The sequence below is a fragment of the Dermacentor variabilis genome, chromosome 2, assembly GCF_050947875.1.
Source record: "Dermacentor variabilis isolate Ectoservices chromosome 2, ASM5094787v1, whole genome shotgun sequence".
NCBI classification, from domain to species: domain Eukaryota; kingdom Metazoa; phylum Arthropoda; class Arachnida; order Ixodida; family Ixodidae; genus Dermacentor; species Dermacentor variabilis.
This window is the reverse complement of record NC_134569.1, coordinates 31,902,126-31,920,126: the sequence shown is the minus strand read 5'-3', so window position 1 is coordinate 31,920,126 and position 18,001 is coordinate 31,902,126. Positions and strand designations below refer to the sequence as shown.

Below are 18,001 nucleotides of genomic sequence, written 5' to 3'. Positions count from 1 at the left end.
GTGTGATCGGGGGAGGACCAGCGCCAAGCTCGGATCATCGACGTGGCTCTGGGTCAAGAAGGTTGCAGCGCCAGCTTCGCACTGGCGACGGGAGTCATGGAGATTCGGACTGGCCCGTGACGCTGGCTATCCAGGCTGTGGCCGTCGACCTAGGCGACGTTCGAGCGAGGCTCCCTGGACCTGCTGCAGCCTCCTTAGGCGCTGCCGGGCACTCCAGGAATGGGATCCCCCTTCTTGGGCCAACCAGCACGAATGGTAGTCCCCGGGGCTTCTCGTCGGCACTCGGAGAGGTAGCGGCGGAGCCCGGCCGTAGGCCTTGTCAGGATTGGGGGCTCAATCCCATTGCTTGTGATCCGTTGTCATGGTTGGAGTCGGGCATGAATTAGAAGGTAGCTGGCCCATGCCGACGTCCAACTTATCCACGCTGAGGACGTTGATGAAAGGGAAGGACTGCTTCTCATTGAGAACAAGGAATATTGGTTGATTTACACTATTTATATCAATCTAACATGACTGTTTGAGAAAGTACATCAGCCTAACATGACTGCTTGAGAGAGAGTGCCCTGAGCAGCCACACAACAGCGGTTTTTAAACACTCGGTCCTCTCCCGATGCAAGGTGATGCGAACATTCGTTTAGTCATCGCAAACTAGCCGCCTCTCTGCGGCACGGTTTACACACACACACGCATACAAACAGGTGCGAAGGTCCGGAGCCGACGTCAGAGGGGCGCCGTAGACCTCGGAGCCGTTCCGGGTAGCGCGTTGTCTTGCGTCTTGGCCGGTACGGGGGAAGCAGCGCAAAACGGCGTTCCCGCGGCAACTCGCGCACTCGTAGCAGATCAGGTCCGCGTTGGGGAGTTCGGGAACAATAGTTGGCCCCCCGAACTCATTCCGTCACAACGGCGATGAGGCTAGAGGTTGGCGGCGGTTTCAGCACATAGCCTGCTTCACCGAACGCATCCTAGCTGAAGCGACGGAGAGTGCGGGATGCGCGTCTTGTTCCCCGACACAAAGTCGATTTAGTCACGCTGTGGCTAGAGGTTCGCGGCGATGCTCCCGAGATGTTGCTTCCCCAGTCGCAACTGGGTGGCAAACTTGCACTGCAGCTGGCAGTTCTTAACAGCCTAACCAGGAAGGCCGGAGTGCCACGTCACCGACTTAGTTCGGAGCACCGAGATCCGAGACGGAGGTGCTGGCTGGTCGATGCCACAACAAAGCTTGCAAGTCGGCAGGAGCACCGACTGGCATCAAGAGCCGACGCACATCGGACTTGGAGTTACGTGCGACAACAGAACTTTGTAAGAGCGTTCCTTTTTGTTAGCGTGCAGCCATAGGCCAGGGTTGCCGGACTTTCGCGCGAAGCGCGCTAAGGACGCACGTAGGCGAGGATAAGGACATTGTTTTGGCTATGCAAGTGTGGAGTTTTATTTATTTTTTTGCCAATTGAGTTGTGACTTTTCCTCTTCGAGTTTTGACTTTTCTATTTCGAGTTTGGGTAAATTAAAATCTGTTTGCTGTGCTCGCCTGCGTCTCCCGACTCCATCTCTCCCAACATCCGCACGGCCCCGAGATTAGTGACAGAGACTGCTCGCACAGTTACATGATGTCCCAACCGCTGGTCATCTGGGAGTCTCGATGACATATGGCCATGTTGGGCGTCGTTTCTTCTGACCCGGTATTTACCGTTCCGTGTGCCGTTACGTCGCCTCCAAAAAACAGCAGCCCTACCAGCTGGCCGTCTTTAGCCCATTGACATACCATCTTCGCCATTCTTTAGAGTTGGTCTTGATCTCCTTGGCCCTTTTCCTCTATCCCTTAGAGGGAACAAGTGGATAGGAGTTGCTAAGGACTGCACCACCCGGTACGCGATCACGTGGGCTCTCCCTACCAGTTGTGCAAACGACGTCGCTACCTTCTTGACGCTGTGATACTTACCCACGACGCTCCCCAACAACTCCTTAACGAACGGGGCCGCTAATTTCTCCCACAGGTTGTCCAGGACATCTTTCACACCTCCCATACAAAGCACAAGATTACAATGGCGTGTCACCCTCAGACCAACGGCCTCACAGAGCGGCTCAATAGAACTATCACAGAAATGTTCGCTATGTGCGCCTCCACCGACCATAATGACTGGGATGCCGCTCTGCCGTTCGCCACATTCGCCTAAAATACGGCCCGCCATAATTCTGGTTTCTCTCCACTTTTTCTCTTGTATGGACGAGACCCTAAGCTACCATTTGACACGATCTTACCAGCCGTTGTCGATACGTTGTCAAAATCTGCCCGAGATGCCATATGTAGAGCTAACCAGGCACATGAGATCGCACGCTTGCGTCTGACGACTTCCCAAGAAAAGCAACGACGCATATGTGACGCTCGTCCACGCGACACCCACTTTAGCCCTGGTGACATCGCGCTTTTCTTTGGAAAGCAGCTCGGCGAGTTGGACTTTGTGAGAAGCTGATTTCGCCCTCTTCAGGCCCATACCATGTCTTGCGTCAAGTGAGAGACGTAACCTACGAATTACAGCCTCTCGATACCCCCACACCGCGATCCTACCTCTGATATTGTTCGTGTCGCTCGACCGAAGCTATATCACTCAAACCTACCAAGCGCCGGGACTGCGCCTTCACCGCCGGGGATCGTGCTATGAGGCGCTGCAGCAGCGAACGATGATGAGAGGACTGACGAAGACGACGATCGCCGATAGTCATGTGCACGGGCTCCATCTTGTATGCCTGTCTTCTGCACGTTGTATATATCTTGTAAATACATTGTCAAGCGTCTTTTGTCCCCGTAACAATATACTGTATAGAAGTCTGGGGCTGGACGTACGATAGCTATCTCGACCCAATTCGACGACTTCAAAAATACGCGCTTCGAATTATAACGCATAGTAAACCCTCTGAACCAACCAATCCATTGCTTCGTGCCTCGCAAATCCTCCCATTTGATTACTTAAGGCAATTGAAAACTGATTTCCGTCAGAAACATAGTCAACCATAATCATCCATTCCTCTCGTGATTTTTCTTTTTGTCTTCCCATCCCACAAAAAACCTTATGCAAGATGGCTTCAATTTACCTCCTGTAAATAATGTTTACTGGGAGCAACAGGTACAAGTTACAGGAGTTAAAATATGGAATACTTTACTATTGGAATTAAAACGATCAGGGGCACCTACTGACGAAATTCAACAATTTTTTCCTTCAATGGTATGATTACTTGCACAGTTTCCCAACTTTTCTCGCATACTTGTTCAAATTGTTACTTTGTCAGTAATTTGCATACTGTGCCAGATTGCATCGCTGGTGTGATCCCCTGTTCATTAGTTATTTATTCTTTATGTTAAATAAAAGCGCGATGTTCTTGGGATAACATTGTTTATCTCTCTTGTCGTATGCATATTTGTGTGAAAACTTCAAATTTATTTGTTATTGATGCCCTTAAATTCTTGTGTACACTCTTTGTTACACATAAACCATGTGCTTACTGAAAAATTGACTGATGTCGAGTGAAAGTGCCTGTGTCGTATCCCGTGATATATATTTCTATTATTGGACCCGTTACAAGCCTTTGTCTATGGATTCACACACTTCTTGCATATTTTGTACGACCTAATGCGTAAGCAAAGACGAAAACAAGAAGCTTAAACCCTCAACCTTTTGCTCGAAAACAAAAGGCTGCAGGTATTCAGAGATCACGACCGGTCAATGCAGAGCGCAGGCGCGCGCTTCAATGTCGTCCTAAAGGAGAAGTTATTGTGGATGATGATAATCTTTTGGGTCAACACGGCAAATTTATTTTATCTTTATACTTATTTTTCGGCCACGTGTTCCCCTTCGCCTTGCACTGCAAGTGTATCTGACCATGCAGCCGGGTTTCGCGCAGTCCAACGGCCCCGATATTCAGCTATCCAGGCCAGTTACTCGAGGCCCCCTTTAGCTTCGTTTTTTCACCGATACGCCGGAATGCGTTCTGTGTTGTACTACCCAAAAGAAAAAGGAAAACCGGGAAATATCAACTTTCTTCCCTCTACCCGTTTATTTATTATTTATTTTCACAGTACTGCTAACATCTGTCCAAGCAGGAGGGGGCTACGTGAGCAAATACAAAAAAAAAAAACCCGGACATACAGATATATACAGGTCACAAGATACATCAAGTGGGTGGTTGTAACCAGTGGGAATTTCCAGGTAGGGCATTCCAATCACTAATTGTTTTTGGAAAAAATTAGTATGTTCGTGCAAAGATCGGTTTCAAGTACTGGCTGTGTTTGTGGCGGGAAATTCGAGACGTGTCCCTAATAATATAGTCGCGCGGTTGCATTCCTAGTTTCCCGTAAGAAAGCTGGCGAAAGAAATTTAATCTGGCAGTTTTTCTGCGATCATTTAGTAGTTCCAAGTTAGCGGATTCGAGCATACTCGTTGGGGAATCACGTCGTTTGAAGCGCTTATAAATGAAGCGCGCGGCTAACCTTTGAATTCTTTCTAGTTTTTCAATACCTACCACTGTGTGAGGATCCCAAACGATATTCGAATATTCTCTGAGAGGCCTAGCGCACGTTTTATAGGCTTTTAATCTTAATGAGGAGGTGGAGTCACCTAATTTAAACTTTAGAAATCCTAATCTTTTTCGGGCTGCACAGGTTATATTGTCTATGTGAGGCACCCAGAATAGACGTGAAGTTAAAGTTATCCCCAAGTACTTGCAGCTTTCTACTTTCTTAATCTTATTATCCTTGATTTTGTACAAGTATGCTAGCTTTCGTAACTTATTTGTAATAAACATATGCACTGTTTGTCATAATTATAACTATATCCCATTCATTGCACCATTCTGCCAACCTATCCAACGTTTCTTCCATAAAAAGCTGATCAGAGACAGTTCGAATGCTGCTAAATATAATACAATCGTCTGCAAACAATTTGACAGGAACAGGTGATTCCACTATTTTAACTAGGTCATTAATATAAATATTAAACAGTACTAGACCCAGCACCGATCCCTGAGGTACGCCTGAAGTTACCCCCAAAAACCGGGAGCACGATCAATTCATTTCCACATACTGTTTACGACCAGTCAGGTACGAATTTACCCAGTTTATTATCTGTAGGGGTATTCCGAGAAGTTTCATTTTATATATAAGTTTCGAATCAGGGACTCTATCTAATGCCTTGGAATAATCTAAGAAAATAGCGTCAACTTGACCGCCCCCATCAAGCACGGAAGCGAGCTCATGGACAGTGACTACTAACTGTGTGGTTGTGGAGTATCCTTGTCTAAAACCATGCTGCTTAGCCGTGAGTATATTGCTTCTCTCCAAAAAATTATTCAGGTAAGTGACTATGATGTGTTCTAAAGTTTTGCAGCAGCAACAGGTGAGTGATATTGGTCTGTAATTACTTACAGAAGATCGGAGACCTTTCTTAATAACTGGTATTACTCGTGCCAAACGTCAATTATCGGGAACAGCATCACAGGCTAAAGATTTAGTAAAAATAATATTTGAAAATCGAGATAATACTTCCGAATATCTTTTAAATAAAGCAGAAGGAATGTTATTTGGGGCCCTATAACGTAAAACTATTCAAACATGCTTTTATTCCAGTTTCCTGACATCAAATTTCCGTGACCGCCGATGAAAGCATCGGGCGGTGACCCGCAGCGTTGCCTGAACAGCCCACTCAAACGCTCCCTTAGTTTATGGTAGGTCGCTTTTCTTTGCTTTCAAAAGGAATAACAATTTCCTACATTGAGCGGTTTTTTGTTTGTAATTGGCTGCCAGGAGGCGAGAAGCACGCTCAAGTGGAGAGGGATTCGATGGGGCAGAGCCAGTGCACTGAAAATCGATAACCGGATGAAGAGGGTGGTGCCGGCGTCTGCGATTGGTCCACTTTCCCTTACTTTGCTTGCGGTGGCTGTTTGAAAATCGCGGCGGCATGCAACGGAAGCTTAAGAATGACGCTAAAACGGATCCTCGGCAAAGAAGAGTTGGCAGAATGAGGTCGTAAACATTCCGAAAGATCTCCAAAATGCTACACGGCCACGCAAAAAGTTTTATTACACGCAAATAAACCCATGCTCTCCGGCAGGGGCGAGTAGCGAGCGCATGAGCGATCGGCGGCCGCCATTTTTTATTCCTTTCGGAACAGGGCACCCTGCAGCTATTCAGAAGAAAATTCAGTTTTGTTCGGCATATTAATGCATATTTATTGCGTACACGTCACATTGACGCGCTGAGTTTTCGGGGTTTTGAGGCGTCGTGTGACAGGCAGGTGAAGTGGGTGTAGCCCGAACAATTTTCACCAATAGCCGGGGGCTAATGGCGAAGAGGCGTCGAATCAGAAATAACTGTTTTTATTTTTTCGGTAAAATCGCGCATAATCAGTCTGTACACATCATATCAGATGGGGAGGCATCACGGTTTTCGCGACGTCGCGTGACAGACAGGTGAAGTGGGGGTGGTCCAAGAAGGTTTTTCGCCAATCGCAGAGGGCTGATAGCAGAAATGTAATAGAAAATTTTGGAATAGTTTTACGTTATAGCGCCCCTGGCCCTGTAGCTTTCTTTGCGTCTAACCGTAAAAGAAGCTCAGTCACACTTTCAACAGTTACGCTGATCCCACGTCTGGGTTGTCAAATATTTGTCTCTCGGCAACACTAGTGCTTAAACTGGAATAAACACTTTGAAAAAACGCATTAAACACTTCAGCTATTTTCTTTGCATCTGTAATTGTTACTTCACCATCGCATATTTCCCACGTTAGTTGGGAATCTTTGTTTAAATTTTACTACAGCACAAAGGCCTCCTTACTCTTGCCCTGGATTCCGTACTATATATAGACCTGTGAGTTTCGCAGTCTCGTTACAGCAGCCCATCATCTGGAGCACTTCAAATGAGACTCCCTTCCTTTGGCAATTAGTATGTTACTCTAGTAGACAGCCGGTCGTCTATTCTGTTCACTACGCGACCTACCCAATTTCAGGCCTTTGAAACAAACAATCTCAAATAATTTAATCGCTAGTCGCGTTTCCCAGTTAAACGATAGTCTCCCTATCTCTTCATGGGGCACGCTGAAGATCATTTTTCATAGCAATTACCTGCGTGAGAATGCTTGTCAACATCAAACTACGATGCCCTCGTCACTTTGCATGGTTGCATAGTGGGGCGACATATACATTTCCTAGCACGCCCGTATACTAGTATTGATTTAAGCTTATCGCGTGCATTTCAACATTCATCTTATTCTCGTTGTTGTTTTTCCCAATCACCAGAAACTCTACAGGAATAAATAGCAGCAAAGCTTCACGAAAAACATTCTCGTTTTTTTAATATAACGTATTCTGCCTTCCTGTTAGAGCAGAAAGGCACGATACGCACAGCACACTGTCTCGTATTTTTATCCGGGAGCTTATCGACTATTTTGAGTCATCATTGCAGATACTTGGGTTAGGATGCATGGCCATGTACATACACTAAAGGGTTTTTTTGTTGGTTTGGTCAACTACACAACTCAAAATTAGTGTGAGAGATTGCTTGTCAGTTGGAATGTACACATCATCAAGCAATGGCAGCGATCGTTAGAGCTCTGGAATTATTAACGCCTCGTGAAAAGTGTTCTAATACTGCACTTGACATATGTCATATGGAATGGCCAACCTATTGAACACGCAGTATACGACCAAGACCGTTGCTTCAACTTTTTTTGCAAATGCAGCAGTTGAGACGTGTCACCTGAAATTACCAACTATTCGTTGTTGAACAGATAGTACGAGTGCGACGGTTGTTCCACTTCTTTTAAGCTGTAGTAAGTTATGGTTGGGTTGCGAGCATTCATTAGTGAGAACTACGGGGCACTGTGTATAGCGAGCGTGCGCTTTTTGGGCTCCCCAAGCGTGGCATATGGAGCTGCTTTCTGGTCAGTTCGCATTGCATCAGTTCTAATAGAATGAGCTCTTTAATATTTGGAGCACGTTTCATTCAAAGCAAGTTTCTACTGCCCTTGTCCAGACAATGAAACGTACGTCATGACATGTAGACACGCAAAGCAAACAAACATGAGTCACACGTAATTCCATTTGCTGCTTTTTTTTTCTTCAAATGGAGAAGTTTAAATCGAAGTAATTTTACAGAGAATTGTTGCATGGTAGCCGAGAAAGTGCACCTGTTTCATTCACTTGAAGCTACCACACTACCACAAAGGCTTTCACTGATGATGTTCCCTTTGCTTTCACATCTACGCGTCCATATTTCGATTTTTTTTCTCTATCTCTCTTCGTGTTAAATTACCTCAGCCACACTAACGAATGCGGAAACACTGTACCGAGCGCAGTTAGCCTTTTTTTCCAATAAGGGCTGTGAGTTCTCATGAATAATCGCGTGCTCCGCAATATCCGCCACACTGTCGCTAAAAATGCGGGATGATCATTTCTAAGTTTTGTGCAATTTTTAAGACTCACCTGGGCCAGATAGCGTATTTATTGAGCTTGTTTATTTGAAGAGGCGGACATTTATAGCACAAGAAATAAAAAAACGCGTACAAATAATTACGTAAAATGCACTAATTAAATTTTTGAGTAAATACTTTATTGCACATATTGCAATTTATGATTTTTTAGCCTGTGAGCTAGTAACACGTATGCACTTCAAGTTAATCTTGAGGATCACACCAGTTTCGAGATAATATTTTCCGAAGTGTTAGACGAACTGCATCGGCGTTCCAGTTACTTTTCTGGTTCAGTGCATAAAGGAGCGTTTAAGTGAAACAACAGTGCATTTTTACGGCGAGTTTGATGGCGCTTATCTCCAAACTGGTGTCATTCTGGAAATTCATTTCAAATTCGCTCTACGTGCCTCGCAAACTCGCCGTGAAGAGTTCGTAAATTGCCATATGTGCTGCAAATTAATCAAATGAAGAATTTAATTAGTGAATTTCTTTAGTTTATTATGTGTTTCGATTTCTTGTGCAAGTAATGTCCGCCTCCCTGAATAATCCATCTCCGACACTCGAATTATGTTATCTGCAACGGGAGACCTTAAAAAATTCTGGCAAGCTTACAAATGATCACTCCGTAGACTAATGTCTCAAGCCGACTAAAACAGCACTATATTTGCTTTTCTAATATTCTTACACACACTGATCCTCTCAGTTTCAGGTAATCAAAATGCGAAGCTTCAAGGGAGAAAAAAAAGTTTTCTCCTTCTATAATAGCTTGCACTTCTATGCCTTCAACCACAAAACCAACATTAGCTTTGTATAAACTGCTCTAGCCAAAAGCCAAGCCTATGTCCAGTAAAGCGGAAGCGGAAATCTTGCCTAGGAAGGAGACCTAAACGCAGAGGTCGCCACCACGGTGACCATCGTCAACCACACAACAATCAAAACGAGACGACCACCGACGGTATATTTCTTATTGGTCCAAAATCTGTGAAAAACAAAAAAGAAAATAAATGTGACCGTACAACCTGCCTCAATGAAGGGACGACATCATCCCACTCAGACACCAGACAAGTCCTCCAATTCTTACAGGACTTCACCTTTGAATATGACCTAACTGGGCAGCTCTATCATGCCCAAACTCCTTTATTAAGGCGAAAGCCTTATATGTTTCATTAGTCAGCGGATCTTGAGCGAAAACGCGTCGACGACACGAAAGGTACCAAAAGGCTACGAACCCTCGATCTTTGGTGGTAGTCGAACCCACGACTTTTCGTGTTAATGAAGGTGAAGCTAGTTAAGACACAGCTTATTAAGATATAGTTAATTACTCGAACCCACGAACCCACTCGAACGCACGACTTTGGGTGGGAGTCGAACTCTCGACCTTTGGAATTAAGAGGGATCACTAAGCAAATTACACTAAGCGAATTAAGTGGGATGGGTAAGTTAATGAAGAGGGATGGCTAAGCGAAGTAGACTAAGTGAATTAAGGGGGATGCGTGCGTCATGCGTCCGTCTTTAATGCATCGGCACTTGGGCTTTCGCCTTCAAGTCGTCTTAGGGATAACATAAGATGCCTTGTGAATTTGTCAACGCTACCAATCCTAATCCCTACACATGGGTCGAAGCACCGTACTCCTGAATAAAGCACTTATTCGTTCATTCATTACCTGAAGGGATAAAAATGTGCATCGAAAAAATATCAATGAGTCAAAGTCTCACCCAATTCAGAAACGTCGAGGATCCAATGTAGCTTGCTTTGAACGTCAAGTAAGCCTACGACGCGAAAGGCGTCGCTACGTCATACCATTGCTGCCGAGTATTGACCGAGCGTCGGAAGGAGAGAAAGCAAAGAGAGGAAATGTAAAACGCTCAAGAAGACACGCGTCCAGTTTGCCACCCTGCGGAAGGAGGGAAGAAGCAGTTAGGAAAGAAAGTGGGAAGGGAGAGCGCACACGAGGCAATGCACAGCATGCCTAAAACGTTCGCTAAGACCGGTGTACTACTACACACTGACACTATCGGGATTACTTTCTGCACCAACGATAGGTGGGAACTAGGACCGGTGATGTTTGCCTCTAAAAGCGTCCCAGAGGGAAACCCTGAACGTTGTAACGGTGACTGATGCATAGCACAGTGGTGCATGCACTTAGATGCATTAGCCATTCCACTGCGGAAGGAGAAACCGCTGGTACAAGCCACTTCCAATAATAAGTCTGTCAGGGAGAGAGAAAGAAAGCTAAAAAAAGAAAAGTTAGGCACGATAATCCGAGGGACTTTCGGCTTCCAGCCCTGCACGTCGGGAAGTGCTAGTAGGAGAATAGAAAGATGAAAAGGAGAAATCGAACACGTTTCGCATTTGCACTAATGCATGCAATCTTATTATATAAACTGCGATCCACATACACAGTTAGCATCTGGCACTGAAGGTATACCGTGGTAGAACGCTCGATATCACGACATCAATTTGCGCAGCTTGATGTCTTTGGCGGCGCCCCAGCCACAGAACACTTGACTGAAAGCTAGCGTGCTCCCTTGAACATCGCTCGTCAGCTTCCTTTCGTCACGGTAGATTTCTAAGCGACGACTCACCCCATTTTCCTTTCATGAATACTACAATACGTGTATATCATTTGTATACCACATATGCCCCAGTCGTAGCCACTTCCGGTGCAGAGGCGTGTTGCATTTAACTGCTGTCATCGTACGCTTAAGTGCCCAACCTTGGGTGTGGGTGGAACATTTGAACGAAGGATGGTAGTATTATTGAATAATATTATAATTTTCACCATGTGACGTCCTTCAACTCTCACTATCTGTTGCTGTCGATTTCCGTTTCAATCAACGTCTACAACTGCCGAGGATCAAATCCGAAACCTCCAGCTACAGCGATAGAGCGTCATGGTCAGTATAATCCAGCGCATCTGGCGTGCAAGCGCACCTCACCTGGCATCTAGCGCGTGGTTATGGCTGTTAACAAATGAGACAGAAAGAAAAGCGCAAAGCTTCGCGCATTTTTGCGCTAAGCTCGCCCTTGGAAGCAGTTCCAGGGCTGCTTCTAAGGGCGAGCTTCAAGTGCCGCCAAAAACAGTTATAACTGGAGCAAATGTGCGTCTTCCCGTCGTGATTTATTGTATGCGTTCAAGCTACGCGTGTTATCCCATTATTTTTTCGAAAGAACTTGCCAGTACGTCTCGTATAGCTACGGCTTTTCGCTCTGAGTAGCTACCATGTGAACTGCAACCTTCCGCGTAAAACTCAAAGCTAAGCATATATTTGCGTGCAAGCTCTTACACGTTCGGCCGTCTTGTGGCGCTGTGCGAGGGCCAAGGCGTGCATAGAAAACCCACATGCACGCACACACCCACGCACGTAATAATTCCAAAAAGACTCCCCATGCACACGCACAAAAAGAAAATCACAAAGTGATTGCTTGTGCGGGTGTGTGCGCGTATGCGGGCGTGTTTTCTTCCGCTCGAATTTGTTTCCCCATAATAAGTTATCAACTAGCCCAATAGCAAGTTCTTCTAAGTATGCATAGGAGGCTCAGACAAAATCCGCTACAGCTGCCGATACATCACTCAGTCTGCTCTCGTCTTCCTTTTTCTTTTTCAGCGCGAGACAGTGCGGTCTCCTTTTGGGTTGACCTACATCGACACCAAGCGGCGGCAGCGCCAGCAGCGCAACCTTCTGCTCAAGGCGTCGGTGGCGCGCCAAGACGACGACTGGTTTCCCGTGCCACTGGTGAACGCCGTGTTCCTGCCCTACTACCACATCGTGTTCATACCGACCTCCATGATGCTGCCGCCCTTCCTGGTGAGCCGGTCGCCGCCGAAGTCATGGGTCCGATTATAACGACAATTAGGATGATCATGTCTGCAAAAACCAGCAAAAGCAAGAATACTGCGTAATGAGGTGTCACACAAACTGAGACTAAACTGTCAAACGCGTTAAAAATGAGATAAAAAAAGGGTGCAGCAATGAAAATTGAGATGAAAGAAGTTGAGATGGAATAATCGGTAATTGGTGAAAAAAAGAAAGGTGCAGACAACGAAATCAATGCGACACAATATTGCTACAGCCAAGCTCACAAGAAATAGTAGAGCTTCATTCGAGGTCGCGGCTTCATTCTAGCTCGTACACCCGTTAGAGCTCGCAGGCGGAACGAGCTGCTCATACAATCTCCCGGAAAGTGGAGACCACCATTCGAGCGTGCGCAGTTATTTCAAATCGAAACCGTGCTTGGAATACATGTGTTCTCGGGCGCTTATGCTTGGCTGTGTTCGATAAGTGATGTCGCTTCAATGCTTTGTGAATAACTTGTATACGCTGCGTATTTGCAACAGTGGATACATACTTGCGAATTACCGCTTGCACATAACTTATAGAGACGCTGAGGCTTCTGCTAAACAGCGCATATTCAGGCGCGAATATACGCTCTCCTTAACTGCCCTCGTTAACTTGCATGACGAATCAAAGATCGAACAATCCAACAGCGTCATATGTAGTTTTGCGGATGCAAACAAGCATGTGGCGCGTCGCCGATAGTATAGTACCGTCAATGCTGGAAATCATCAGCCCGACGTCATCGATGTCAAAATAATAATGAGAAGCTTTCGCTGCCCATATAAAGCTCAATAATTTTATGGTTATCTAATATCATTACGACGTAGGTGAACTGGATTGCAAGATCTTGTCAGCCCACCGCTCCGGCTCGGTGGATACGTCGCTGTGCTGCTTAGAACGAGGTCGAGGGTGTCATTCACGGCCGCGCCGGCTAGATTTCAATTAGGACGGAATGCGAAAACTTTCTTGAAACGTGCTTTGGTTGCACTAAAAGAAAAGAGAAAAAAAGGGGGGTAATCAATGAAAACTAACCCGGAATGTTCTACTAAACCATCCCGCATAGCTCACCGTGCAGTTTCGGAGCGTTAAGCTCAACCGTGTCTTTCTTTTTTTTCGAGCATCGAACACATTATGTCATAACCTTGGCCCATATTCACGAAAATTCATCTGCGTAAGCGCCGCGCCTCATTGAACGTCGTCGCAGTGATCGTCTCGTTATCACATTGATTGATGTTTTGAGTAGTACATACCACACCACACTGCGGGAAATGAAGAAACAATCTTGGAAACTATTGTATATGCTGGCACAGGTGTAGTAGCGAAGATAAAACTTGAAACTAAGCATATACACCAAACGAAACTTCCTAAACAAAAACGAAATGTGCTTTGTTCGTTCGACTCAATTACACGCTTCGTAAACACTTTAGCAAGTATAACACCGACAGCAAGTAGAAGCCCGTTATTCAACAGCATAGATGGTAAAAACTTTCAGATCTTCCAGGTCATCCCATTTGGAAATTAAACTGCTTTTATAGTTGGTGTTTTCACAACACACTCGAGACGAGGTTTTCAGAAATTCCATGCTGTTCGTCGTATTTTTCCTGCAACCGCTTTGCCGACGCATACGAGATATAAATAAGAGTAAGGGAGACTCATTGTTCCAGGCTTGCGATTCTTGGAATACTGGTATTGAGAATTCATTGTTGAGTCGTGTAAGAATATGTCGGTTCAGAATGCGGACAAAGCACCAGCAGTTTATAGAGGGTACGTAAACACGGGGAATGTGGCCAAGTACTTCTGTGGGCCGTCGTTTGCGTCTTGCAGAAACAAATCATGGTCACAATACAAGACCATAGCGAGTAGTTCCTGCCAAGTTTTGTACAGATATTTATCTAGATACAACATGAAATGCTGTGTATAGTCTGAGCTGTTGCCAACCACAAGAGAGCTGTCATTAGGTTATGGCCTGTAAGAAGAACAAAAAAAGCTCACAATTCGCTGTTTGCGGTCCAAACTACTTGATGGCGGCTTTCCTTTAAGGATGTAAAGGCGTATGTCATGCCTAGTAGGCAGCAATACTGCACGCTTACAACGTTAAAGCTTATGAGTGGCACCAGAATGGAGAACCATTTTCCGGGTACCAGCGACAAAACTCGCAATACAGTACGCCGTATTCGTAGGACGGCTTAAGGAAGTTACCGATGCAGTCAAAAGTAAGAATTATGTCCAGATATGACTCGGCTTGTACAGTGAAATTGCGATCGAACCGGCGCACACAGTTGCTTTAGGGAACGGTGATCACAGTTGCTTTTACGGGTGATTATTGAGCGGAGTTCCGACCTAGATCAACCACTAAGACACGTATCAGTGCCTTCCTCTAGCGATAAAGTTGAATAAATTGTGCGCAGGAAAACTGTTGCGACACCAATTTTGTATGACAGTCTTTTTCTACTTTCTAATCATTTGCTTGCCATAACTATAACCAGGACTGGGCCGTAACGAAGATACATGTATCCTAGATACCATCTTAAGATACTCTTTGTATTTCTTGTATATGTACCATGATACATCCAGCAAGAGGTGTATCATTATCTGTATTTTCGGTACATTATACACGCTATCGTGTATTTTAAAATGCAAAATACACTCGTGAAGAAATACAACAAGCCATGAAGAAACCCCGAGTCACTGAGGCTAGCAACTGGAGGTGGTTTAAATTTATCCTATCAGAGACAACACATCTATGTTATCAAATTTTGTTATCAAACTCAATTGAGAAAAGCGTATGCTGTGCGGTATATAGTAGTATTATTAATATAATAAACGCTTACTAATTGTTTCATAACTACAGTTGCTTAAGTAGAACATTCCAACTGCAGAACAGAAGTCAATCGAGTGCTCCATAGCATGCCCCTCTGCTAGAAACTTTATGCTCATAACCAGTTTCAAGAAACATTTTCTGAACACACGTCGTGGAATGCAATGCTGTTCCAGCTAGCAGCATTACATATAACACTTTGCACAGGATTAAACATATTGTCTGGAATAGCAGTGCATATCGCTGCAAACTTTGAGTAGATTTATTTCACTTTACCAGCACCTGTTCATCGAGCCGCTGCTGAATATCAGGAACCGATGCCCTGTAATGGAATTCGAAGCGCAAAAACAGGTGCTCGACAAAAGAGCAATATTTTGTGGTCTACTCGCCGCGGTCACCCGGTCGCCGCTGTACCACACCTTCCTTCGCGCCAGTATGCAGTTTGAAGTCACGTGACTTAAAATCCGCTATTTGTAAAATTATTTCGTGGGAGCTGTACGAAAGTTGGGCAGCATTTCACCGCTATCGGAATGATTTAGATAACAGGAATCAGAAAAGCCCAGCTGCAGTCACAACTAGCAAGCGGCGTGTGAAGGAGTACGAGGGAAAGCGGAGTCTGCTTCCGCGCTATTCTCTGTACATTAACTGCATCACTCCAGCCTTGTTTTGCTATTTTCCAGCATCAAGTTCATTTCTTTCGTCCTACTATCAATAAAGTTCAATGCTCTCGACTGGGTTACTGCGTCCCTATGTATCTTTATATCGACACATCGACGTAAACAAAAGAGCATGCTGAATACCTCCTGTGCTACTTACAGAGACTACAGACGAATAGTCGTCATTGGCAAATTTTCTTCGCTAACGCCACGTTCGGATAGTGGGACACACTTACATGGTTTTGAACAGTATGCTGTTCGCTTACCAGTACACTGCTCAGCGCCACTTGAAGCGGCACAAATACTCTTCCTTCTAATACCTTTGATGTTCAATGTAGCTTAACAGCTGGCTTGCTCTCCATTGCGCCTATCCAGTAAGCTGTTTCCCCACCTCTTACTTTGAGATTTAGCGCGTATCCTTTCCTATGCCGCTGCCGTCACATCTGGGAACGTAATGCTTACTGGTTAGTGTCGTGGCACATTTCCTCCGCTGTTTTTCAACCAGCGGAGGGAATGGGTGATTTGGTAGAAGTTCATGACGTTAAAACAACGCAAATCGTCCAAGTGCGGGAATGTGGAGTTAGAGTAAAATAACTACAAGCACAATGCCTGTGTTTGTAGTTATTTCCTCTTACTCCACATCTATTTTTGACGCACGTCCGTGGTTTCCGCTACACTTACGACGTCTTCGTCAATGTTGTTCGAAAGCTATAAACACTTTTTTTTTACGCTTTTCCAACGCCCACTTATGAGAACGTGCTCGCTGCCAAATGCGTGCGATCATTGAGATCTCCTGCACCATGGGCGAGCATAGTTTCTGGCGATTTCTACCGAAGAGGCAAGCGCGGCTAATGATAGCTGACACGTTATCTTAGATAGCGTGTCGGTTAGGCTTTGAAGATAACGACCCAATCTTTGTGAATGACCACCTCGGCCCTGAAAAACAAAATCTTGCTAGGCAAGACCATCCAATTGAAAAAAGAAAAAAGGCTGGAAATTTGCCTGGGCTTCAAAAGGTAAAATTCTGGCGAGGAAAGCAGACAATTCGAAAGTCGTCCATGTGACATGTGAAAATGATCTTTCAAAAAATTGCCTAGCAACTGATTCCTAGCAGCAGCTACCTCATGGCAGAGACATGGCGTTCACGAAGATGGACAATAGTAGTTTGCACATATTCCACAGCGATATACGCAGTATAAGAAGGAACTTCAACTTGCTTCTTGCTTATCTTTTTCAGTACCCTAAACATTATGATGTCATTGCAATACCTGAAACTTGACTCAAAAAAGGTGAAGATGTTGTTATTCCTGATTATCTCACAATTTCTCACCCCCGTGATTCACTTTCGCGTGGTGGTGGTGTAGCCCCTGTTTGTTCATAACAGTCGCACCTACTCAGCATTGCCCAATGTCTCCTGCAGCACATCTGATATCGAAGCCTTATTCATCAGACTGGACAACTCTATTATCATAGGTGTCGTGTATCAACCACCTAATTCCCAGCTGTAGCTTTATTTCTTCAAAAAACTTGAATCTATATTTTTCACTATAGTGTCACGGCACAAAGGTCCGGTTATGATTAGTGGTGACGTTAACATAGACACCAGTCATACAAACCATAATGACTATACGTATCTGCTAGAGTCCTTTAATTTTCAAAATCTGATCACTGTCCCTACTAGAATAACAAGTACATCCGCAACTGTCATTGATCATGTTTTAACTAATATAACCTCGAATATTATTGCCGGGGTATGCAACCAACCCATCTCAGATCACCACCCCACCTATGTAATGGTCAAAAACGTCGTAAAACCGGAAGTAAAGCACGCCAAATTAAGTACGAGAATTGACTACGCTTTGCTGAGTTCGAATATCCAGTTAATATACACTAGTACTATATACCGCGATGACGTCGACATAGAATTCTCCGATCTAATTGACATTCTGATGCGTTAAAACTAGCAGCAGTACTGAGACATCTGTTCGCTCATATAAGTTGTCCGTCTCACCCTGGATGACGGAGCAGATTTTAACAGTATTGCAGCAGAATGACTTTTGGTATCATAAATGGAAACAGCATAAGGATAACAGCTATTACCTGGGTCAGTACAAAAGAGTACGCAATAAATCTGTGGCAGTTATGCGTACACGAAAAGAAGAATACTATACACGTTTATTTGAACAGAGCTCCGCTATCTCTAAAGAACTCTGGGAAATCGTGAATAGTGTTATA

At 44.8% G+C, this 18,001-nt stretch overlaps 1 protein-coding gene across 1 annotated transcript in view; it reads left to right on the top strand.

The window, feature by feature from the left end:
- LOC142570283 (uncharacterized) overlaps nt 1-12,301 on the top strand; it is a 108,237-nt gene extending 95,936 nt beyond the window's left edge. Inside the window, exon 7 of the mRNA XM_075678678.1 lies at nt 12,062-12,301. Coding sequence (XP_075534793.1) covers nt 12,062-12,301 — 240 coding nt within the window. The remainder of the gene's footprint in view (nt 1-12,061) is intronic.
- The last annotated feature ends 5,700 nt before the right edge of the window (nt 12,302-18,001 follow it).